Source organism: Nymphaea colorata, chromosome 5 (genome assembly GCF_008831285.2).
Source record: "Nymphaea colorata isolate Beijing-Zhang1983 chromosome 5, ASM883128v2, whole genome shotgun sequence".
NCBI lineage: Eukaryota > Viridiplantae > Streptophyta > Magnoliopsida > Nymphaeales > Nymphaeaceae > Nymphaea > Nymphaea colorata.
Window position 1 is genome coordinate 23992157 of NC_045142.1, and position 24700 is coordinate 24016856.

Sequence of the window (24700 nt, forward strand, 5' to 3'; positions counted from 1 at the left end):
CGAAATCCCAGTTTAGAAAGTTTATGGTTTCCATAGACAGCAGGAAGTAATTATTGAAACATATATTTGCATTACAGATCAAAGAAATAACCTAATAATAATCTGCAGTGAGCGAAAAGCTTCAATCAAGAGAAGCAAGAATTCTCAAGGAACAGCTCATAGTTGCTTATCGCATATTTACAACAAATTTTGAGGTCATCTCAGTTATAATCGAAACCAAATGATGTTACAGCTAATATCATATCACTACTAATCTGCATAAGAGAGAAGCCTCACATTTGCAACAAAAAGTTTAGTCGCACTTCAGTGCTCGTACTATCTCCCACCTAACATCATCTTCCGGTCCCAAATTATCTTCAAGCCTATCAAAACTGGGGCGACCGTGCTCCACTATTGCTACCATGAATTTTTCATTTTGGAGACTGTAAAGGTACATAATTTGTTCATCCTGAAAATTTAAATCAGAATAAGAGAATTAAACGGCTGAAAATATAATAATCAAATCTATGAGTCCTAGCATGTGCCACAATTATCTTGTAAACATGAAAAGTCACAACAATATTTTTAAGTTGAATGTTATTAGGAAAATAAAAAACCGTATGTATTAAGGTTAGAAGGAAGCATAATCGTCAATATCTGCAATGGTTTGAAACATAATGGTTAACATTGCCAGCTTGAAGCTTCCAGATAACATCTCGAAACTCTTGAGAGAAAATCAAAATATAGTGAAGAGAAGCTTCAGCATAATATCAGCGGTCACAAAATCAATTTGAAATATTTAAGCATAATTTTTCTCAAGATTTATTTGATGTGATGCCCTAAAATTTCCAAATGTCGCTCTTTGAAATTTTCTGACAAAGATGCCAATAATACATTTTTTAAACTTTCTGAGATAAGAACAACGGCGGTATGCCATTAAAATATTGATGCTTTAAAAGGTGAAGTTCTAATAGTTGTTTGGGTCCCAGGAAAATCTCGAAATTTAAGAACTAAAAAAAAAAATGCTTATTTGCTCTTGAGCTTTCTAGTAATTTCCTATCAAGACATTCAAAATTGTAATAATTTAAATGTTAATATTAAAACTGCTTAAAAATATCATGAAAATAATGTGATGAAAATGCAATAAAAATACGATTCCTTTGTCTTGACAATATTTTCAAACGTCACAGTTTTTCCACAATTTTTTGTTCCACTTTATTTGTCTTCTAATGCAATAGATTGAACAAGGAAAACGGCAATATTTATGACAATGCTTTGGACACTGCCACCTTATAAAGTCGGGCATCAAAGCCAAGATTTCGCGAGTTCTCAAGCATCTGTGCAACCTATGTTCCGAAGGCCATCACGCAGGAGGTCAAGCCACCACCCTTTTATTGGATCAAGGAATTAAATAATCAACAAACAATGATGATCAAGAAATAACGGTGCAACCTATGTTACAGAGACGCTTCTATAAGCATGAAATACCTATATCGCAAAATAAATGAAAAAAAAAAATAGAGACACACACGTAAATATATAAAGAAACTGGTAAAACTGGTAAATACCAGTACATAAAAAGACAAACTACACCCATTAAAAATGATTATTAAAGTATTTTTCATGCAATCTACCCTTATGGATATGATTTAAGAGTGGTTTGATAAGGAACATGTATTAAGCTAATCGTTTGTTGACTTTTTAGTAATGTTTTTCTCTAATAATAAAAAAATGAATGGCCCTTGTAGCATCAAAATTTTGACAGTAGAAAATCAATATTTTTTGACAAAACTAACTTGAATTAAAACATGATTACATTGAATTACTATTTACGAAGATATTAGGATGTTCATATTTTGTTTGAAATAGTTTTTAACACAAAATTAAGAGGCATGGTTTTTGTCTCTTACCTTAGTGGTCCGATATTTACTACTTCCTAATTCCTATATATATATTAGGGTGATTGGTAGTTGTCAGACCACTTGGGTAAGGGATGAATCAGACCCCATACATACCTGTTAAATAGTATTTTGAACAAACTGTGAATATAAACACTAATTTCATACAATTTATGCTTTAATTCAAGTCATTTTTTTTAAAAAATGATATTTCTACTACCAAGATATTGATGTTATAAGTAAATGATTAAATACAATAAACAGCTAACTTAATACATGTTCATCAAATCACTCTTAATATCATATCAATAAGGTTAGATTGCATAAAAAAAAATATTTTAATAACTGGTATCTGCCAATGACTGCTAGGGCAAGGATAAAAGCCAAACCCTTTAAATTTTTGTTGGAAAAATATTCAAACAAAATCAAAACATCCTAATAAGTTTATAAAAACTAATTTGATATAAAACATGCTTTTGTTTAAGGTGTTCTTATGAAAAGGGAGGATTTCTCCACGATCAAACTTTTGATATCATACAGACGTTCAGATTTACTTGTTATAAAAATATGATTAAATTTAAAAATGATTAACTTAATACATGTTTTCCATCAAGTTGGTCTTTTCATATATGTAAGATTAGATGGCGAAAAAACACTTTTAAGCGTTGCATTTAAGCATGCTGGTTTTTGTCCCTGACATAGTGGTCTGGGACCTACCAATTATATATATATATATATATACGCACACGTGTTCTCATATCAGCATCCAGGCAACTTAGCGTGCAATAAGTATACCCTTGTATGCATGGAGAAAATGAAAAAACAAAAGTGAACCTTAGCTATAATAATCACATACGATGACGTAGAATTAGAGAAGTTACTAAGTGGACAATTATATCTAGACATAATATTGGTCATATGACGACCACGTATTTTAAGACCAATTACAGGAAACATCTTTATGCCTTTAATATAATTAATTTACTAGTCCTTCTGGATCTTTTTTTAAATGTTTCTAATATCTATAAGATATTCAAATAAAATTCATTTCAGCTCTGATGGCGCCACTCCCAGCGCAAGCCTAAGCTGTAGTGTGCTTCCTGAGCCAGAAACGCACACCCAGGTGCAACCATGTGTTCTGTTTGAACTCGTTGATACTATTTAGAAGATTGTCAAATCAAACCGCATCAATGTCCTGCGGCTATATTATCGTGGCATAGCGTCAGATAAGCTCAACGAGGTACTGAACATGTAGAAGAAAAAAATACCTCTGGTAGTCCGAAAAACTCATCAGGGGAAATCTGTAGCAACTCCGTGGCAGTGCGACCAGAACACTGTGCGAAAATTTTACCACTGTCGTCTGCAAGAATCCCCGATACATGGAAGGCATGCAAAGTTTCTCCTTCACAAGCACAAAGGCAGAAACTACATTGGGAAGGTCCACTTGGTGTGCTGCACACGTACTGACCACAGAGGGAATGCAAAAGTTTTGACTTCACATGATGAGTTTCTATTTGTTCAACCCAAATGCTGCAGATCTGTAAACAGTAACCGTTAAGCATCCCAGCATGCATGGATGCCAATTTGGTACAATTGAAAATGAACAGAATTCAAAAGCATATGGGCAGTCATGGTCCGATTCCTGTGGGTAAATCCCTTTGAGAAAGCCAAGGCTGCGTATTTCTCCTGGGCTCAGGGATGACTTCTAGGGTCCCTTCGCCTCTACTCTCACGAAAAACCTAGGACTGGGTTTGCCCTACGCCTTTCTTGAAAAATGTTATAGATCCTAAGCTACTGAGGAAATGTAAACAAAGATGCATACACGAGAAACTGAGAACGGGTGGTTGAAAACATTTTTACGGTGACAAGGAACAACTCAAAGAGCGACAAGCCGATGCATTAAGCAACAATATGCACACATCATCAGCTAACTTGAAGCAAGCCCAGAACGTTCGTCCAGAATTTGAAAGGTCAAGAGGAAGAACAAAACCCACCAACTATAAGGCAAACATACCTACTGAATGACCTGTAAAGTTTCTTCCAAATTCTCTAGCATGTCTACGATGACGACCACTTTAAAGCGAAATGGTCTAGAGAATGAACTGAGACACGCGGCTTCCACACTTTAGGCTGCCTAGATGGATATTATTCTAGTTCATAACAGTAGTCAACGCAGTGAGTAGAATATCGAAATTGTTTCCACCAGTCCAATTGACCCGTGGACAAGGCAAAGCATTGAAAACCTTATTCTGTTCTTTCTGAGAGAAAGACAAATCACGGAAATAACTACTGGGCAGGATGACATTTATAGTAAAGGCTCATTTTTGTACTCAACCAGGCCGAAGAATAAGGTCGAGTTCAGACTCCAAGAAGAGGCACAAAAAATTGAACATGCAGCCCTGTGTTCAAGAAATGTGAAAAAAGATGCATGTCATAGCTGGATAGCATCTCATGAAATCAATGTGCATTGAAAATCAATTATGTTGAAAATTACATCTATCGTTGTTATACAAATATCAGCTATCATGCAACCATGAAACTAATGAAACCATTTAGATAAAGAAAAGGATGTCGCTACTCAAGATATAAGATGTCTAATTAATAATATTCTCCAAGAATTCACGCAGTCATGTCTGAAGACTCTAAAACTTTTTTTATTGCCTTGAATAACATATCTAAAGTCTTATGAAACAACTGAATGCTATCTGTGCCAGAAGGTACATACATGAGTTGCACTGCCCTGATATTGAAGTTCTGAAAGGCGTGATAACTTATGGAGACAAGTTGAGTTCAGCAAAGCGGGCAAGCAACTGATATTTACCAAAGAGGTTCCTGTATCCTTCTCGAACCACAATACCTCAAGCCTTTCAAGCAACAAAAGCAGTTATAAGACAAAGTACACACAACTATAACAAAGAATATTCTTTTTTCTTATCCGAATTCACCTCCGTACATGAAATTCATTTTTAAGAGACATGATGCCCCATTTTGTTATACGCATGAAAAATGGAATTACATAAACACATAATAAAGGAAACATGAAACTCACGATTTCTTTGGTGACATTGAGCATGTCAAGCCAGAGATGAATATTGTGTGGCCATGGCTCAACTTCCCTAATGACCTGAAACACAAAAGGTAGATCTTAGGAAAACCAACAAAAGAATTCTAGCATGACCTCAAAGTGAGAAATATCAAATTCATGAACGATGCCTCATAGCAAGCAGACACCTTCACAGATAACTGTGAAACCACAATGAACACAATAGTTTTCAAACTCTTAAACCTAAACAGCCAAACTGGATCCATGTCCCTTTGATGCTTAGCAGTGAACAAGTTGAACAAAGGGGATAGAAACTTTAATGATAAGATGATCACATGTTCTTAGTTCTTACCAAGATCTAAGAAAATGTAGCTTCACAACAACTCTCCCTGTAGCATCTTCAATTGTCATTGAGAATGTGATGCTGGGGTTGTCAATTTCTCTACGAATACTCTTAACAACACCATAAAGGCAGACATGGTTCATCTTGTCCCCAAGATCAGCCACAAATAACTGCAAAATGGTTATGCATGCAACCTTAATAACCAAAGATCTGCAACAACAGAAAACTACACTACAATATGAAAAATCAAATAGAAGATAATTAGAAGAAGAAAAATATTAGCACTAAAACAAACAATCTTGAGACCAAGGTTGTTAGTACAAAAATCATACGGATGGGCATTCAAATCCCAGCAAACTTTTCTCTATCAAATAGAACGCATATAGAAGTCATTGGACATGGCAACCATTGTGTGAATCAGATGAAATTCCTCACAGCATCACGAAAATTGTAAATGTGAAAAGATTGCATGTCCAATGCTTTGGATGTCTGAGTGATGCATTACAGTACCCTAATATATGAAAATTGTCAGCACAGTATTCTGAAATTTTTGCAGTAGAAGTGCAAATATTCATCGGTAAGGTCACATTTGAGTGATTGGTGAACCTTATCCTCCCATTTATCTCTTGCACTTGTGAAAGAAATACTGAAAAAACCCATATGTTTTCATTGTTCTTCGACACCTTCTACTGTGCTTGAATGGGGAGCACCTGGTCAAGTTAGAACGTTTCTCAGACTTTCCTCCCTTCAAGTGCACCTTAACTGATGGATTCTCCGGTTCTCTTTCACCAAAATAGATTAATAAAAATTTTGAATTGATTCCAACTAATGGATTCTCAGATTCTTCTTTACACACATGGATGAACATAATTTCATAGCAGTTATTTCTTCTGTAACCAATAAGCAAATGCCAAAGTAAAAACTAATATAACTCAAGTACAAGCAAAAACCAGAACTGGATTCAAGAAGATACAAAGTTGTTTCCAAAATGAAACCTACACTATGAAAACCTACTGATTCCCAAGACGTATTTGCTTCTATTCCACAATCAGGACCATAAATAAATTTTAAAAATGAATAAATGCACACACACACAGACACACACATATAGGCCTCCTTACACTCACAAATTCTAAGTTAACAACAATTATTTGAAAAGCATTAACCCATTACCATGTTCTTTTTTAGATATATGTACATGATTGGGGGACTTAAATACTTGAAACAAGCTTTTTTCCTTTCGGTATCCAATCACTGATTCCTACTGCACATCTAAAGTGTGCAATCTACAAAAAGAAATAAAAAAGTTGGAATCTACAAACAAAATAAGCTTAGAGTAGCATACAAAGATACACAACTTCATTAATAGAGTAAATGAAAGAATCTTTTCCTGGTATACTCACTCGTGAAGGATAGCTACTGAAATCAATAGATCCTTGAAAATCACAAGGTAACGTCACTTGGGTAACTTTAAACTCCTGACTGTGATCAAACAATGTATCTGATACCGATGCTTCTTTAAACCTATTTTGAGTGGGCACAACTACCTGGTATAAGTGATGAATGAGCATTAAGTCACATGTCTATAATTCAGCAAAAGTGTGGGAACTTGCAATAAAAACATGGAGATGCTTGCCTGTTCTTCGTGCTGGAGAAAGGGAAACAAATATAAATGTGTTGCACTGCCATATTCAAGGCAAATTTCTGCAGTTGTTTCCACATTGCTTTCTAAGGCATTAGCAACAAATGGCCTATCCAACGCCAGCATACTTCCAACACTGCAAAAGAAAGAATGATGATTTCGAAGAACAGAACGAGCAACGTAATCAACTTGAAATTAAAAATATGTACATATATATATCCACCTGAAGAGATCAGCAAGAACAATCTGCTCACCCCACAAAAGAAATTTTAGTTCATAACCCTCATTATCAACAAGAGTAATCTGTCTCCTTTTAAGCCCGCCAAACTTGCCATGACTCTCTAATGGCCCAATTGCTTCAATCCTGTCAAATTACATGTTTGTGCCTTAAATATGTATCTAACCTTGCCATTCAAAAAAGCACATCATAAGCTACAAGATATATCATGTCTGAATTCAAATAAACTGAAGATATGTGAGTGCTTCAATTACCGTTAAAACTCAAACATGTGGATGATATGCCAGCATTACATTAATGAAAATTTAAAAATCAAAGTAAATAGAGGGGTCTATATCCCATAAAAGAAGGAACCTGAAAGAGAGGAAACTATACTTCCACACAAAAATTCCCAGAGTAGCAATTGCTGGAACAAGTTGGTTTAGTTTCCTTGGCCCTTAACAACAAAAGAGACTGACATCTCCATCATATACATGAATTTTTACAGATCATGCCTTTAACAATACAAGTTTTCCAATGCAATCTTGCAGAATTGCATTCCTTTTAGTCTTCCAGTTTCTATTGAAGGGAACATTCACCTGCATACTGCCATCTTATTCTCAAATGGAAGATCAGAAGACTTCGGGCTTCTTTTTCTCATAACCACAAAAAATGTGATAATAGAATTACCAATAGCTGAGATTCTGGCTGGTTGATAATTGCAGAAAAGGAAGCATGGTTTTGAAACCAAGAAACTCATAAAACAAAGTGGCCAATTGGATCACCAGTTGAGTGCATCTAAAGTCTGAACGTATAAAAAGTTGGCACAACAAGATGGGAAAAGTAGTATGAGAACAATCAAACTGTGAAGTAAAATAATTGACCTAATATAGGCAAAGAATTTGAAGATAACCAAAACTCAAACACTTTGGTTACAATTGAGAGCTTAATCTGTTCAACACTGTACCTGCAAAAAGTTTGGCAAGATGAGCAAAAGACACTTTATAGTTTATTCATAAAATACAGCACTGTGATAATTTAAGGGTACCATAGGGCAGCGTGACATTTTTCTTGGCTATTGATCAACAAGGTCACTTTGGAACATTAAATGTTCTCTCATGAAAATCTGAGAAATTAAAAATTTACAAATATACAAATGATTAGTCGATAAAAAATATTAAATTTTTATTTATCCATTAATTTTCTTACAAAAGATAAAGATAAGGATTCGAATTAGTTTTTAAATTTAAAAAGAAGAAAAAAAGCTGGAAATCTACACTTAGACTTAGGGTACATAAGGAAAAGGACTTTTTGAGAAAATGAGAATCTTGCAATGTTTTTAAAGATATTTTGAAAATATTGCAACATTTCCCTGGTAAAAAAAAAAAAATTGTTTTTTGGTGATAATATCATGATATTTTCAAAATTTACTCCTATTTGTGACAATGCTGTAAGTTTCCCGAGGAAGTTATGCCAACAAAAGCAGATTCCAGTCGTCAAAATTTCATCTCGAAAGCACCTTCATAAATGCAACTTCGTCATAGTTGTCCAGTGTATATAGAATATAAATAACTAATGCAAAGTAACTGTGCTAAATAATCAATCAATTAATTTGTGTAGCTCACATTTTTGGTGCAGGTCATTACAGAACTTCAGTATAAGAACTGCAATAAAGTACAATCAAGTTCCATATTTTGAATGAAGGATTGAACTGGGATGTATTATTCTTGCCTTGCATAGAGTGAGTACATGGTCCCATGCATGGCTGCATCATAAGAAAGAGAACAGAAAGAATCATTGCAGAACTGAGCTCCTAGAATTAATGCATCTTCATCTTGGTCCTAAAATACCATCACATGAAAACCTAACCTAGTATTAGTCCTGAAAGTTTGCAAACAGGGAGAGACCATAATATGCATATATAAATAGATTGCATTTACTGAAGCAGGAACAAAAGCAAATGAAGTGTTATAAAGAACTTAAATAAGATGTATCTATTTGAAGCAAGAAAAGTAGAAGGATTACATAAAGTTATATCAAATTACATCAACTGTAAGGGGCAGCACAAGGTAAAGCAAGTTGAGAGGGAAAAGCAACAAGGTGATTGTCCTCTCAGAATATGATGTTCAGTCAGTACATGTACTCATTAAGGCTTCATCCACTTCTATTTGCAAAGTTAAATGTGAATTTTAAAGTGATATGAGCTCACATTTTCAAACTAAATAACCAATATTCCCAATATTCTTTGCCATTTGGAGAAAATCAACGACATAGCAATCACACTGCAATATTCTCAAAGTAAGTTTGCCATTAGAGAACGTTTTGCATAGTGGGCAAAATTTGTAAATGTGCCTATTTTAACGTTCACAAAATTTTCACCTGTTTGCAAAGATATATGAAAGTTAAAGTGAAATGTTCTCCATAACAGGGACATTCATGGAAATGATGGGTTCATTTGTGAAGGACTTCTAAGCGGTCCTCAATGCTTTGGCATCGAGATATATCTTATGGAAGGCACCTCTGCCCAGATATTTTATAATTAAACCTTAAAATGATCCTCGTCTTTCAAGTTTTCTTCAAAATTTATGCAGACATGATAAGTATCCTCATAACAACAATTACACGAAGAATGTTAAGGTATTCAATGCCTGGTGATGCAAGATGCAACTCCTGGATGCTTGAAGTTAAGCACCAGTTAATTTGAAAGGAAGAAAGAAAAACAAGAAATGAAAAACACAGTAAGCCCTGAGTCTATCACTTCTTCAGTACCTCACCTTTGGGTCATTTCAAATGGAATTTGCAATAACAAAGGAATTTTGCACCTTAATACCAAACAACAAGTTTTTTTTTTCCTTCATTTAGTAGTCATACTCCATAAATGCATCAAATCTACAGCTATGCAGAAGAAAATACATATAAATGATTATTGCAGTAAGAGGAAGAATAGAATCATTAGATACCTCGTCCAATATAATTACTAGATATTCTGTGGGTAATAGTCGCAGATGGCCAGATCCTTGTCTAGTATTACGAAGATGGCACCCTGTGAGATAGATTTCTCTACCTTTCTTGAGTAAGCTGTTCATAGGATCAACCAAGTCGTAGAACCTTGCACAACCATGATATTTGTAAATGCAGTAAATGCCTTGTTCATTTTTATGCTGTGTTTTGCAGACAAGCAATGAAAACAAAACAGCTTAGATCATAAGGGCCATTCATTATAAGCAAATCTGCACAAGGTACCTCAGCAATATTTTTTTAACAAAGGGCACTGACCTTATTAACATCAAGCAGTTTTGCTGACGGAAAAACAACAGAACTTGCCCCCATCTACATCAATAACTGAAATAAGTATTATTACCATGTATTTGATTGAGTGTGTTATGGTTATGTGGTAGATCCAGGTTTCATGAAGTGGGCTGTCCCGTCAAAACTGGGAGTAGTTAAAAGTGCTTTAATATGACATAGTTGTAAACCATTTCCTCTTTTTTTTTTTTTCAGTTGACATTATGTACTGATCAAGCGTTGAGCTGATAGGGCCTGCTGCAAGTTTTCCAGTTCTTTTTGTCCTTCATGTTCCACCATTTTTACGTACATGGCAGAGCTTCATGTTATTGTACCTTCCAAAGATACCATCAGATGAATAATTATGTAGGCAATATATATTTGCAGGATCACAAAATTACTTGCAATCTTCTGCTTAATTATTTTTCACACATGTGAAGGTAGCTATTTTCTTGTCCCACCACTTCTTTCCACCTGAAGAATCTTTGATGACATAAGAAGAAGTTTATTCTTGCAAGTGTTCGATCGCACTGATGAAGTTTTTCCAGTCACACTCACATATCAAGAAAGAAAAATTCACACAGTAATGGGTTGAGAAAAAATTATCTGATGCCTACAAACAGCTTTAGGATGCCGGTTTTGTCTTCATTTCTGGCAACTACTTTTCCAAACTCCTACTACATTATCACCCTAAACTGTGCACACCGACCAAGATGCACTGGAATTTCTGCTTCAACTGATAAGGATCTTGAGTCCTTGACTAGGCTATCATCAGGGATGAGATAAAAGGGAAAAGACTCAAAGAGAAAAAGAAATCTTCTACAGTTCTGCTTTGAGGCAAGTTTACCTAAATGGTCCAAGGAACTTATATAACCAAAAGCACTAGGCGGAAACATGCCTTAGGCAGGCCTAAGCCATAGCACCTCCACCCCCCTTTCCTCAAAATAAAAGCAAGGAAAATAACAAAAATAATAGTTGTTGAAATCATGAACTGGTATCGTTTATGATTTATCTTATATCATATATGTTCACAACAAATCCAAAAAAAAAAGAATAACTTGCATGTAAATGCATGCAACAAAAATCAAAAAGCAAAAAATGGCATGTCAAGAGAGTAAAATAAACAAAAAAAAAATTGCAAATTCACAGTTAGCCAGAGCCTACATCTGCTTTCCTTGAAAAGATAAAACAATGACAAAGTTTAAGCGAGGTACAAAAGATACCAAGATATTTACTTGTGATGGAGGTATAGCTCAATTGTGTTAGAACTCCATGCATCTCCCAATCTGAGCATATGTATGTTGGTACCTAACCATCAGACCGGAATGTCAATATGAGAGATAATGGTCTAAATAAAAACACTTCATTTCCCACCACTGACTTTTCTGTCATGACAATACTTTGCAGAAATTTTAAGTAGCAACCAACAGAAATAATCACAGAGCAGCTCAGAAAATTCCTGGCACCAAGAAAGCTGGCAGGATAACTAAGATAATTTAGTTTCAAAAGAAGAGGTTCATATGTGTCCATTTCATTACTGGTAGAATTTAATTTTCCTGAAGGTGATATCTCAATGCGGCAGAAGAGAAACTGGTAAAAGTACCTCCCATTTTTACATGAGAGAGAAAATAACAGCATGATCATCATGACAAGTTTGTTTGGTACTCTAAATCATGAAGAAATCTATGGCAGAAAAGATTTTGAATGAGAAGCTACATCTTAGATAACATAGAATCAATCTTTCAAACTGATCAATTAAGCTGTTGCAAAAGGAATTGAACATGAGTCCAAGTGGTTCCTAGAGAAAAAACTGATATCGTGAGCGATTAATTAACACCACCAAAACAATGAAAGAAATATAATACTACTCGCTGAAGGTGCATATTCAAAGCAAAAAATTTTGCCAGCCACTTGCTGAAGCTAGACATTCACGAAAGAAAAAGGAAATGTTAATTAAACCAGATAGACATAATTGGAAACTACATATAGCTAGCAAAACCCATTGTGCTATGCACATGCATGCATGTATTCATGTATATGTGTGGATGCTGAAATGAAGTTGATGAACATAGAAAGACAAGTTTCAGAATGGAAAAATAAGATACCAAAGGAGGAAAGACGGAAGAAACTGAAGCACAAAGTGGAGGTAGCATCAAGATTAAATCAACAGCATATTTTTCTTGACATACACAGTTAACAATGCATTAATGTGGAAGAAAATAATCTTGAATAAATTGGTCTGATTGTGTTAAATTTTGAAGGAGCAAAAAAACATACATATAGCAAAATGATCTGATAAAAGTTCTATGTTTCTGTATTACTATCTTTTTGGTGAATTTCACATCTAAATCCTGTTCGTAGGCTTTGGGATTCTGAAAATACATATTCAAAATGTCCAGAACTGATGACCACAAATTGCAGTCGCCTGGTGTCCTGGCATCCTTGGTTCATGTTATTATGTTTACATGCACTAAGATTCAAAAAGTCACTCAATTAGCCTCTTCTGGCAAAGCCATTTAATTAGTTAGCAGTTGTTGGTTCAAGAACCATGCTCAAGGTCTGGCATTGTATAGTAATACCTGTGAAGTGGAAGGATCAATCATCAAATACTAACATAAAAATAAGGACTTATACATGACAGGGGCGGGGAGAATCCAAGTCCATTCTTCACTAAACACTATCTATGTGCGGACATTAATAAGTCTCAGAAACAGACAACTAATCATCTATGATCGAACATGAGCAAATTAGTTCCAATGCATACGTAGATCCACTACATCTTCCTGCACTTACATTGTAACTTGATTTTCTGGAGAAAATGGAAACATGTTAAAAGAATAAATGTTTCCCTATTAGTTGATCATTACGGTTTATTACATACAAAGCCTTGTAAAAATTTCAGACATTAGCCCTTTTAATGGCTCCAATTTTTGGGGGTCAAGTATTGGTTACACAAGCTGCTGCCAGACTCCTATTTTTCTCAAGTGGCTAGACCACATAATCCCTATTTTCTCTTCCAATTTTGTCAGTTTTCATAACTTAAAGATGGTTATTGAAAGTTGAAACCCACTATGCAGGTTACTAGAGAAGAAGAAACGAAAAAAGAAAAAAGAAAACTTGAGGAACAAAAGTGAACCTAAAATGTGATTGAAAGGTGAAAACACTCATCATGAAATTACAATTTACAAGTTCAACATAAATCTAATATGAGGATCAAGGTCTTTTCTTTATGTCTGGATCTGGATCCATTGAGATTTGGATTTTCAATTTTGGGTGCCATGTCTCATGTGGATTTGGATTTTTATTCTATCAGGCCTACACATTTTATCATGTCCAAGCCAACAGTTCTGAACCAGTTCATCGCTCTTTTGAACAGATCCAGATGCTTATGGGACATTTTGATGTTTTCTAGAGTAGCTCGTGGGGTATTGAAACCGGAACTCTCACTTTTGAGTCAATTCATATGTGTTTCGGACTACGTAACAATGGTTCACGAGATGGTGACATACTCATGTCGGTAAGGCAAGGGCACACCAGACCATTTGAACATTTTTTGGATTGTATTTGGGTCAATGCCAGTCCAATCCAAATTTTTAAGAAATGTGTCAACTTTTCATTTTATTTTGTCATCATTTTCAACTTTAATTGAATGAGATTATATGTATGAATTATTGAACTTATAAAGTATGTTGTTTGATGCATTACACGTGAACTTGTGAATTTTTTTGCTTCAATGTTTCAGATCTTACATGATGTTATATATAATATATACATACATATATGCATGTATGTATATCATGTCCCCACATACTCATACTTTTAAATTGCCACATCCGAACCCATATTGTCACACCTCTACTTGCACCCATGTAACTTAGGTTTGGACCAGTTCAAAGGCATCTGGAAAGAGCTTTCAACGTTTAGGAGCCACTTCACACAGTTTTAACAACAATTCATAAGGTTTTTAGAATCTGCTCTATGTTCTTCAGTCTGGCATTCTGGGTCATATGATTTTCAGTTGTTTTGGAATGTTTTGGGCTTTTCTCCATTTGCAAGAGGCACCTGAAATGGCGGCTGACTGTTTGAGAAGGGCCAGTGCTGACTATGTTTCATATAAATCACCTCATTTGGCACATCAAACTCAATATGTCCAACCTGATTACTTGACGGGATCAGTTTAGAATCCACAACTGCAAAGGCACACCATCCTGGATGTATCCAAAGATGTTTTTTCTGGCCAAATGCAATAGTATGCCAATGCTACATCATAAGATTGATGTTGTGAACACACAATACTCAAAAGCACCTTAAAATTTGATAGGTAAATAAGTACAGAAAAAGAAGCCATAGAGGTCCAGGAGATAAAGATCAACGTGATCTGAAGGAGTTCATTATGACTATAAAAGCATGTATTTCATGACATACAGTCTTGGTCATCAGGCACTAATCAAGATCAGGTTCCATAAGGATTTGCAATCCACATTTCTAGAAATTTCACTATAAAAGAGTGTGACCTAATAGTTGTTTCTTCAGCATGGAAATTTCTTATCGCACAAGCAAAAAAAAAATGTATGGTATGGCTACTGAATTTGATCATGGTTTCTTGGCATATAAGAGTCCCTGCACATAGGAAAGCTTTTGAACATATACACCTTGCCCACAGTAGAACAAAGTTGCTTCAGATTGCATTTAGCATTAGGTAGAGCAAAGAGACCAGGAATTACACTCTCTTAGAGTTCATGAGACCCAAGGACTGGAACATCGTGCTAAAGAAGACATGAGAAATAGCAGGTTTTAAGATCCAAACAAACATAATGTGTAACAGTTCATCTATATTTATCAGAGGAGAAAAAACTATAATCCATAACCAAGCAGAAAAAGCTGATGCAACTATAAAAGTTAAGGCTTTTTTAAAGTGCTGTGAGAATGATAATGACGGCAGAGAAACTGTTCAAGCAAAATCCCGTTTCCAAGTTACCTGGAAGAAGGAATGCTTCGACTACAACAACTTCAAGCGTACTCTCTAAGGAAAGGAAATTCTTTTCATAAATGGTGTCAATGGTGATGGTCCTTGGAAGCCTTGCTCTATTTTGCTTTTTCTTGTCAATCTTAAATTCCAGCGCTTTAGTCAAGTCCCTTCCTTTATTCTGCTCATTCCAGGCCTACCAAAAAGTCAAAATAATTATTAGTACACAAGACTCTCTAGAAATAACATCAATGACCGCGTGATAGTAAATGCAGTTTATTTTGTGTTACAAATGACAGAGAAACATAAAAAATGGTGACAGTTTCATCGAAGACAATAATAAATGGTGACCTACTATATTTAATATTTACTTTGTAGATCAGTCAATCTGTTAACCCATCCTCTCAAAAGATTCAAATACTCGACTAAGATACCAGCCTAATCAGATAATACTTTTACCGCGTAATGTGTGCATGCCTCTGTTATCTCAGAAACATTTTGCATAACTGGAAACAGTTAAAATACATTTTAACCATAAAAATGATTCTGGTTCAACTGATTCTTGTTTCTAAGCGGCACCTGGTCCTCGTGTTTAGGTGGGAAAAACGAAACAATATTATATCAAAATCCCGTCAGATAACCATAATAGGTATCATCAATGAACGCAGTAAAATAGAAGAAGATAAATCAGGAAACAAAAAAGGAACAGAATTCCGAGATACAGACTTAAACTGCACGACGTGTCGTGTGAAATAGATAATATACGCTTAAAGCATCGAGTCCGATTGCTAAGTTAGGTTTGGATACTCAAGAACTTCAAACACATAATAAAATTTTTAGTCGATGAAACAAAACGTAATTCTACGCAACATAAGGTACAGGGGCGAACCAGAAAGAACAGAAAGTCTGGAACAAATGCTCACTAAGTTAAGAAAACGTGAACGATATCTGCTTTATGAAGGGAAGACAGGATTATAAGGACAGATACAACAGCGACACAATAACAGAAAGAGATTATATACGTGTCGCTAAAAAATAAAGCAAACACAAACGAGAATTACTTCTACGTTTCTATCCATAAAAATAATCAATCGTCGAATTCGTACCAGAAAGAGATCGGATAGAAGGATTCCGGGAGTCACGCCGCTCGAGTAGGCGACGCAGGTCTTCAATATCCGAAAGAAGACCCAGCCCCACGAGGGACCGAAGCTTTCTGTCTCGGAGTCGTCCGCGCCTTCTGGTCGGAACTCCTCCGCCAGTGTCCGTCTCGCGGAATCGACGAACCGCATAATCTCCTCTTCTTCTTCCTCCTCCGACACGATTCCTCCGCCAATTGCAAGGTGAGAAGAAGACATCCTGAAAGATTTACAGATCCTGGAGGCAGAAACCCTAGTTTGTTGGCATTCCAGGAGGCCCCTGGATGAGAAGTTTGGGCGGGAGAGAACGAAAGAAGCACAAATGAGAAAGAGCGACATCGAGTGGCGGGTTTCCCGCCATTTATACGTTTCTTTGAGATGAATAATTTACCAAATTATCCCTACTGTTTGGAACGGGACGACCGTGGCAACGGTTCAATTTCAGGGGCACTAAATACTCCACCGTGCAATTGCATTTTTTTTCTCGTATCAGTCCTGTCTTTCAGGTTATTGACATATTCGTCCTTTCTCACACTCAGAATTTTTTTTTCCATTCTCAGGGGCTATATTTTGTCTATGATGTATTAAAAAAACGCTTTTTATGTTCTTAGTCACATTTAAAAATATATATATATCATAAAAGTTTCAATTGAATTTTGGTTATCTTGAGAAAATAAGACATTGGCTGCATTTCTTTTTCAATATTACTTTATACCATCAAATTACTTGCTTACCATTTTAATTAGCAAATTTCTTCTAATTAAAACTTTACAAAAAATTAACATATAATTAGGAAATTAGGTCGAAATTGGATTTAAAATTAGACATCTCATCAAAATCGGGTTTGTATTTAAACAAATACCCAGTTAGAATTCGGATTTTGATTGGATTTAGTTTTAAGTAAATAATTTATATCTAATGTCTTTTGAAACATGGTCCTATTCGGACATCAATTTAAAAATCAGCTTCATCCCGGATTTGGATTATGAATTTGGATTCATGCATGGTATAGACTCTTCTTTATTCGCTTGTAAATATGAATATCTAAATATTTGCAAAATAACAGAGGTTGTAGTTGAGAGTATGTTCAATTCAAATTTGATCCGTTGACATTCATATATATGATATCCTATAATATGAGGAGATGTTGTAATAGAAGTTTGGCATTTCAAAATCACCATGAATCGCATATCGCCTTGACTGGATGCATTGATGTCAACGGATCGGACTTTAATCCGATATACCTTGAACCATGTTTGCTTTTTTGGATATTCAAATATTTGGATTCAAGTAAGAATAAAAAAAAGTCACATCTGAACTTGAATCCGAATCTGATTTCACAATCCGAATTTAAATACAAATCCAAATTTTGGACTGAATTTAGCTTAATTTCACAGTATAAGAGTATTGGATACAGATGCTTATTTATAACTAAATCCAATTGATGTAAATCCAATATGATTTCTGAATCTGATATTAACTTTTTATTTCCATGTATGATTTATTCAAAACGGTTCGATCGGATATCTGATCGAAATCATATACATTGACATCCTTAATTTATCATAATGTTATAACAGATATATGAAACACTCACGTATTATTACTACAATACTGCCAAAAGACCCTCAATTTTACAATGCCACAGTCTATTTAAAATTTTAAACTAAACACGGGCATGCAGTTTATTCACTGTCACCTCAATGCAGTTACCGAGTAACTTTCACTTCGTCCAACTAATTATTTAGGGGGCGGTTGGTGGCTTGGAATTTTGACTTAAAAAATAGAAATTTCATAATCACAATTTATCCTCAAACTATAATTAAATAAAAGATCCACATTTTAGTTTCCTAGTTTAGAAAACAAAATATCATGTTTGTTTAATGATTATATTTTTTTTTAATAAACATTTTGATTATAAAATTTTATGATTCTGGATATATCAAACCGGGCAAGCTTTCAGTACATTTACTATGTTTTTTTTTTTTCAATATATAGGTTAGAGACTATCTTAAATAGCTATAAAACAAATGAAAAGGTATAAAATAATGTGGAAATGATACCAATACAACAATAGTGTACGAGATTGGTATAAAAGTGTCTAGAGTTCAATTACGCCTGGGGCATCGAGTCGGTTCAATAAGAGTTGAGTTTGGGTTAGCCCGATGTCCAAAACCTGAGTTCAGACCCGATTGGGCTAGATTAAAATAAAAATACATTTATATATATATAATAAAATGTTATGATCGACCTTCTCTCGAGAGAGACATAGCCTATTAAAATATATTTTAACAATAAAACATATATTATTAATAAAATAAACTAATATTAAATAACTTACTAAGCCGGATTTTTTAAGCTTACCTTGGCTAACAAAATTGATATGAAATTGACATGAAATCCCTTCTATCCAAAACCTACAAGGTAAAACAACCACCAAATTTCACCACTATATAAAAACGGAATAAGAATTTGTGATCCTCAACACGCAGTCAAAACTTGAAATTTAATGTCAGTTAAGAAAAGTTTTAACCTCAAATTATCTGATTCAAATTCCCTAATTATGTAAAATCATCTCAAATCCTAGACAAACAAACACCCTATAAAGATTAGCAAGTTGCTAACAATGATTGAGCTGTTTGCTAACATTATTATGAACAATTTGTCTAAGTGGTGGAGCTTGCTGCCTAGCCTACTAGAAAGTTGTTATGTTTAAAATTAATTGTTTAATTAGTTATAGTGCCCCTTGAATATTTTAAGAAAAACAAAATGATTTCAAACGGACAAACGAGTTACTCAATTTCTTGTAAGATCAACGTCATAAATATTATTTTTTATAGCCAAAACTTTATAGCCCGACTTAAAAATGATAATCTTAAGCACATGTTTCTGAAAACGAGTAATCATTGAACAAACTTCTATAGTTTGTAAAACTAATTATGCACATTTACATTTTAAAATATAATTTTTACGTCAAATTTCACAAATATAGAAATAAACAACGCAAATGCGAAGACATTTGGATATTCACGAATCTATTAATTTCACAAGCCCACGTATATAAGAGAGAGGGGGGAGGGCAACCCCTGGACTCGAATCCGCCCGCCTTTTCTGCACCTCAAGTATGTCACGAGAAGGTTTTTGATTTCGATTTCAATCTTCTCCTCGTTGTTGGCAGTCTGAATTTAGAATTCCCTCCCTTTAATCCCTCGGAAATCCTTGTTTTGGCCGCGAAGGATCGCCTAGGGTTTTTGGTATTCGGGGTTTTCGAAGGATATAGGGTTTTGTAAGAGTTGGGGTTGGTAGATTACAGGTTTGAGGTTGCAGAAAATCGAGAGGCGTGGAAGAAGATGTCGAAGAGGAAGTTTGGGTTCGGGGGGTTCGGAATCAACAAGCAGGCGACCTACAATTTCGAGCGCTCACAAGCCCCTCAGCGCCTCTACGTCCCGCCATCGTCGCGTGGTGGTGGGCACGACCACTACGACGATCACGATCTCGATAACATCGAATATGCTGAGAGGGACGAGCCCGGTAATCAGGACAACGCTGGCGGCGGCGCCGGAGACGATGGCGAGATCGACCCCTTGGATGCGTTTATGGAAGGGATTCAGGAAGAGATGAAGGCGGCACCGCCCCAGTCGTCGCAGAAGCAGAAGGTGCGAAAGTTTGAGGAGGACGAGGAGGACGACCCCATGGAGAGCTTCCTCAAGGCGAAAAAGGACGTGGGTCTGACGCTTGCTGCGGATGCTTTGCATGCTGGGTACGATTCGGATGAAGAGGTTTATGCGGCTGCGAAGGCGGTGGATGCGGGGCTGGTGGAGTATGATTCAGATGACAATGTTGTTCTCGTTGATAAGAAGAAGATAGAGCCAATTGCTGCGTTGGATCATAGCTCCATCGAGTACGAGCCCTTCAATAAGGATTTCTACGAAGAGAAGGAATCCATCTCTGGTGAGTTTGTGTTAAAAACTTAATATATCTGCTTGGTTGGTAGTTCCCTGCTGATTATTGTGTTTCTTTCGTGCTTCTGATTCAAAATTGAAAATTCTGCTTATGGTGTGAAGGGCCATTATCGGCTGCTTTCTGCGGAAGCTTTGACTTTCTATGTTCCATGTATTGATACAATTTCCTACGATTTTGTTTGTCAGGAATGAGTGAGCAGGAAGTGGCTGCTTATAGACAAAGTTTAGCCATTCGAGTATCTGGTTTTGATGTATGCAGGCCAATAAAACAATTTGAGGATTGTGGATTTTCTCCTCCATTGATGAATGCTATAGGAAAACAAGGTTACCAGAAGCCTACGCCTATCCAGTGCCAAGCTTTGCCAATCGTACTGTCTGGAAGTGATATAATCGGGATTGCTAAAACCGGTTCTGGAAAGACTGCAGCATTTGTTTTGCCAATGATAGTTCATATAATGGACCAACCTGAACTCAGTAAAGAGGAAGGTCCAATTGGCGTCATATGTGCTCCTACAAGAGAATTGGCACAGCAAATCTATCTAGAGGCAAAGAAATTTTCCAAGTGTTATGGATTGCGTGTTTCTGGAGTCTTTGGTGGCATGTCCAAGCTTGATCAGTTCAAAGAGCTTAAAGCTGGATGTGAGATAGTTGTTGCTACACCAGGAAGGCTGATTGACATGCTAAAGATGAAGGCGTTGACAATGTTTAGAGCGACTTACCTTGTTCTTGATGAAGCTGATAGAATGTTTGACCTCGGATTTGAGCCACAAATAAGGTCCATAGTTGGTCAGATAAGGCCAGATCGTCAGACTCTGCTCTTTTCAGCTACCATGCCAAGAAAAGTTGAACGTTTGGCCAGGGAAATACTTACTGATCCCATACGAGTTACAGTAGGAGAAGTTGGCATGGCTAATGAAGACATCACACAGGTTGTTCATGTAATGACTTCGGATGCCGATAAGATGCCTTGGCTTCTCGACAAGCTACCTGAACTGGTTGATGAAGGTGATGTTTTAGTGTTTGCTTCTACAAAGACCAAAGTGGATGAGATTGAAGTGCAGCTACTCCAGAAGAGCTTTAAGGTTGCTGCTCTCCATGGTGATAAGGACCAGGCCTCCCGTATGGAGGTTTTACAGAAATTTAAGTCAGGGATTTACCATGTTCTTGTTGCTACTGATGTTGCTGCTCGTGGTTTAGACATCAAGTCTATAAAATCTGTTGTAAATTTTGATATTGCAAGAGATATGGACATGCATGTTCACCGAATTGGTAGAACAGGTCGTGCTGGTGACAAAGATGGAACTGCTTATACACTTATTACACAGAAAGAAGCACGCTTTGCAGGCGAGTTGGTTAACAGTCTGGTTGCTGCTGGTCAGCAAGTATCTCCTGAACTGATGGATCTTGCTATGAAGGTAAATGCCCTTGCTGACTACTGTGTTTTGACTTGTAGCACTCTTTGCCTCTTGATTCCACTATCGTCTCCCACTCATCATTTGTTGGTGAAATATATGTGCATGTATAGGTGATTGTGTAAATGATTTTGGAAAGATAACTAAAAGTACTTCTTGCCATGCAAGCAGTATTTTCTCTGGATATGGATGTCGTCTATAAACTGGACATATAACATGGTCTGTGTATAACATTGTCATGTATTTAACCTGTTAACAATAGGTGTTGAAACCGTATAGTCTTTCCATATCCAAAAATATGTTGCTGTGAACATGATGAGTTGGGCACCAAGGCTGTAAATGAATACGGGGAGTTCGGCTCCAAGGCTGTAAATGAATACGGGAATGCTAGAAGGGTGGTAAAGACACATTTATTATGAAATAAATAGATGCTTTCCTCAAAGTGGAAAATGAGGTCGGCAGATGTTTACCTTATCATGCAGATAGTTAATGGTGTGTAACTCATTGCATTGCATGTTTGTGATGCATAAGGTCACAAAGTACTTCCTGACTAATATTGTTTTAACCAATCGACTGTAATGTGACATGACATTATCAGCTAAGAAACTGAAGTGATCTGTATATTTCATGAGCCAATACAATAAAAGGTGAACATACTGCTAGTTGAGAAGTTGCACAATTTCTCTTCTTTAGAAAAGAAAATTTTCCTCTTAAAGGCAAAGGAACCACTGCTTGCGATACCACACGAGTTTAGGAAACATTCCTGATCATATGTTTAATTCTTGTTCAAGCAAGATGCTCAGATCCTTTTCACAATATACAAAACGTGGCGATGATGGCAGTTATGCATGCTTGTCCAAGAAACATATTTCGGCTCTATTGTTTACTTCCTGGAAGTTAATGATATTTACTAGTCTTCACGGTAGCATATGAATAAACTAGTTCCTGCTTAAAAAAAATGCTGTTGTTTGTATCTCCAAGCTGTCTGTCATGGCTTAATTTTAGACGCAATTGAGATGACAGGACTTGAGGTGAAAAAGTGGAGGATGAAAAGAAAAAAAAATTACTTCCTACAAATCAATTCCCAAGGGAAGAAATACGACTCAAGCTATCTGATAATTTCATTTTGCTATGTAGTGAATCCCAGGCAAACTGGAAAACATACTATCAAATATTCTCTTTGAGATTCCTACCTTATATACCCCTAGGCTAAAAGATTCAATTTCCAAATAGTTGCATCTTTTGTTTTTAGCTCCGGTGATGGGGCGACAGCGATCTGCTGTATTAGTAAAACCCATTTCTGACGTATCCCGAAATTTCTGCCTGCCCCACAAGTTGGATGGAGTTGATTCAACATAGATGGTTTTCAACTGCTCGTTGTTGCTGTTTTTTCTACACGTTTCTTCCCTCGGTTTTGTGGAAGAAACATATTGTCTGAACTGTCTGGAGTTCTTTCTTTCTTGGCAAAGAGTAGCTTTCACTATCTGTGCTGTTTTTGCATGATGAATTTTCTTAAAAATCTTAATTGCAATCTGTTGGAAACCCCTAGGATGGGAGGTTCAAGGCCAAACGGGATGCAAGAAGGGGATCTGGTACGTGCAATTATTTCATAGGAATTACAAATTATATAGTGTTGCTTTATGACATGCATGGTGGTGGTAGTCATTTGAAGCATTTGGGCAAATATGTATCCACCCACTGATGCACGCTTCTCTGTTTGCAGCTGGGAAAAAGGGAGGAAGAGGGAAGGGTGGGGGTGGAAGAGGCGTGCGAGGGGTGGACTTTGGCCTTGGTATTGGCTATAACCCTGATGCATCATCGAAGCCACAATCCCAATCGGCTCCCAGTCGGTCCGCTGCTGTCAATTCATTGAAAACAGGAATGATGGCTCAGTTCAGAAACAGCTTCGTTGCTGCATCATCTAATTCTGAAGGGAGCAGTTTTGGTGCTTCAAATGCTCCTGCAATCAAAAGACCGACACTGCTTGGTTTTGTTTCCGGTGGCTCAATTGGTGGGGAAGCCCCAAAAGCACAGTTGAGTGCTTGGGATTCTAGTTCCAAGCCAAGCAGGGTTACGGATGAGAGATCCGGGGAAAATGGGAGTCACAATTCATCTGAAAGGTGAGGAATCATCTTCTTGTTGCATCTAAACTTGATCAAAGTTTCTGACTATTGTTTTATAACTTCATTGACCAAATGGCTGTTCGTTATTGGTTGCAGTTCCAGGGAGAAGCCTCGTGAAAGACGGCGTCCATCAGGGTGGGACCGATGACCGATTGCTCTTCTATGATGGAATATGAATTGCTTTAACTAATTATCTGGTTGAAGTCTGCAAGAGATATTGTATTTTATGCCTAGTAAGTTCCATTTTGTATCATCTGCGTCTTCTAGGTTGAGTTCGTTGGCACATTCTTGCATTTTTTCCCCTGATCCTTTCGACTAACCTATCTGGTTGCCCTCCCGACTGACAATTGATCTGTTAACACGACATGGTTCATTCTCAATGTATTGCCAGTGATATTCTCATTGTGGCCACTAGATGTTGCACGTAGATACCCATGCGAACCTTCAATCAGGGCTAGTGTTTGCATAATCCTCGTTTTGTTGTAGGGGAAAAAGGAAGCGGAACTAGTGTACTGCTTTTCCTTTTCCTGTTGGGTCCTACTGGGTTGAAGCAAGACGCGGAAATAAATAAAAGTGGGAAAGTATGCCTCAAAGACAGACAATTAACTTTCATTTGGGCAACACCGTGGATAATTTTCAGCGGTTTTCTTTTTCCAGACATTTGGAAAAAGAAACGTAAATTAGTTGGTGTGGG

The 24700-nt window shown here is 36.4% G+C and overlaps 2 protein-coding genes across 3 annotated transcripts; one reads left to right on the plus strand and one right to left on the minus strand.

Annotated features, from left to right (window-relative positions):
- Positions 1-47: 47 nt before the first annotated feature.
- Positions 48-16817, minus strand: LOC116254782 (uncharacterized). Its single transcript, XM_031630356.2, has 13 exons — positions 16480-16817; positions 15386-15569; positions 11643-11715; positions 10083-10230; positions 8854-8963; positions 7129-7269; positions 6900-7041; positions 6667-6810; positions 5273-5433; positions 4927-5001; positions 4603-4741; positions 3146-3415; positions 48-448 (listed from the first exon to the last, which is right to left on the minus strand). Exons 1-13 carry the CDS (start codon positions 16726-16728, stop codon positions 293-295), a joined length of 1992 nt encoding a protein of 663 aa, XP_031486216.1. The 5' UTR covers positions 16729-16817; the 3' UTR covers positions 48-292.
- Positions 16818-19571: 2754 nt separating this feature from the next.
- Positions 19572-24259, plus strand: LOC116254559 (DEAD-box ATP-dependent RNA helicase 24). Of its 2 annotated transcripts, XM_031630016.2 has the most exons (5): positions 19573-20460; positions 20658-21886; positions 23433-23475; positions 23607-24003; positions 24103-24259. In XM_031630016.2, the coding sequence occupies exons 1-5, from the start codon at positions 19860-19862 to the stop codon at positions 24152-24154; spliced, it is 2322 nt and encodes a 773-aa protein (XP_031485876.1). In that variant the 5' UTR covers positions 19573-19859; the 3' UTR covers positions 24155-24259. The 2 variants fall into 2 exon arrangements, with proteins under 2 accessions (XP_031485877.1, XP_031485876.1); XM_031630017.2 differs by lacking the exons at positions 23433-23475; positions 24103-24259 and having other exon boundaries at positions 19572-20460; positions 23607-23901.
- Positions 24260-24700: the final 441 nt, after the last annotated feature.

Excerpts from the sequence above, each read along its gene's own strand:
- LOC116254559 (XM_031630016.2), top strand. The coding sequence starts at position 19,860 with ATGTCGAAGAGGAAGTTTGGGTTCGGGGGGTTCGGAATCAACAAGCAG. Across the intron at positions 21,887-23,432 it reads TGATGGATCTTGCTATGAAG|GATGGGAGGTTCAAGGCCAA; the intron begins GTAAATGCCCTT and ends GGAAACCCCTAG. Across the intron at positions 23,476-23,606 it reads GGATGCAAGAAGGGGATCTG|CTGGGAAAAAGGGAGGAAGA; the intron begins GTACGTGCAATT and ends CTCTGTTTGCAG.
- LOC116254782 (XM_031630356.2), bottom strand. The coding sequence starts at position 16,728 with ATGTCTTCTTCTCACCTTGCAATTGGCGGAGGAATCGTGTCGGAGGAG. Across the intron at positions 15,570-16,479 it reads TTCTATCCGATCTCTTTCTG|GCCTGGAATGAGCAGAATAA; the intron begins GTACGAATTCGA and ends ACTTTTTGGTAG. Across the intron at positions 11,716-15,385 it reads CGAAGCATTCCTTCTTCCAG|GTACCAACATACATATGCTC; the intron begins GTAACTTGGAAA and ends TCTGATGGTTAG.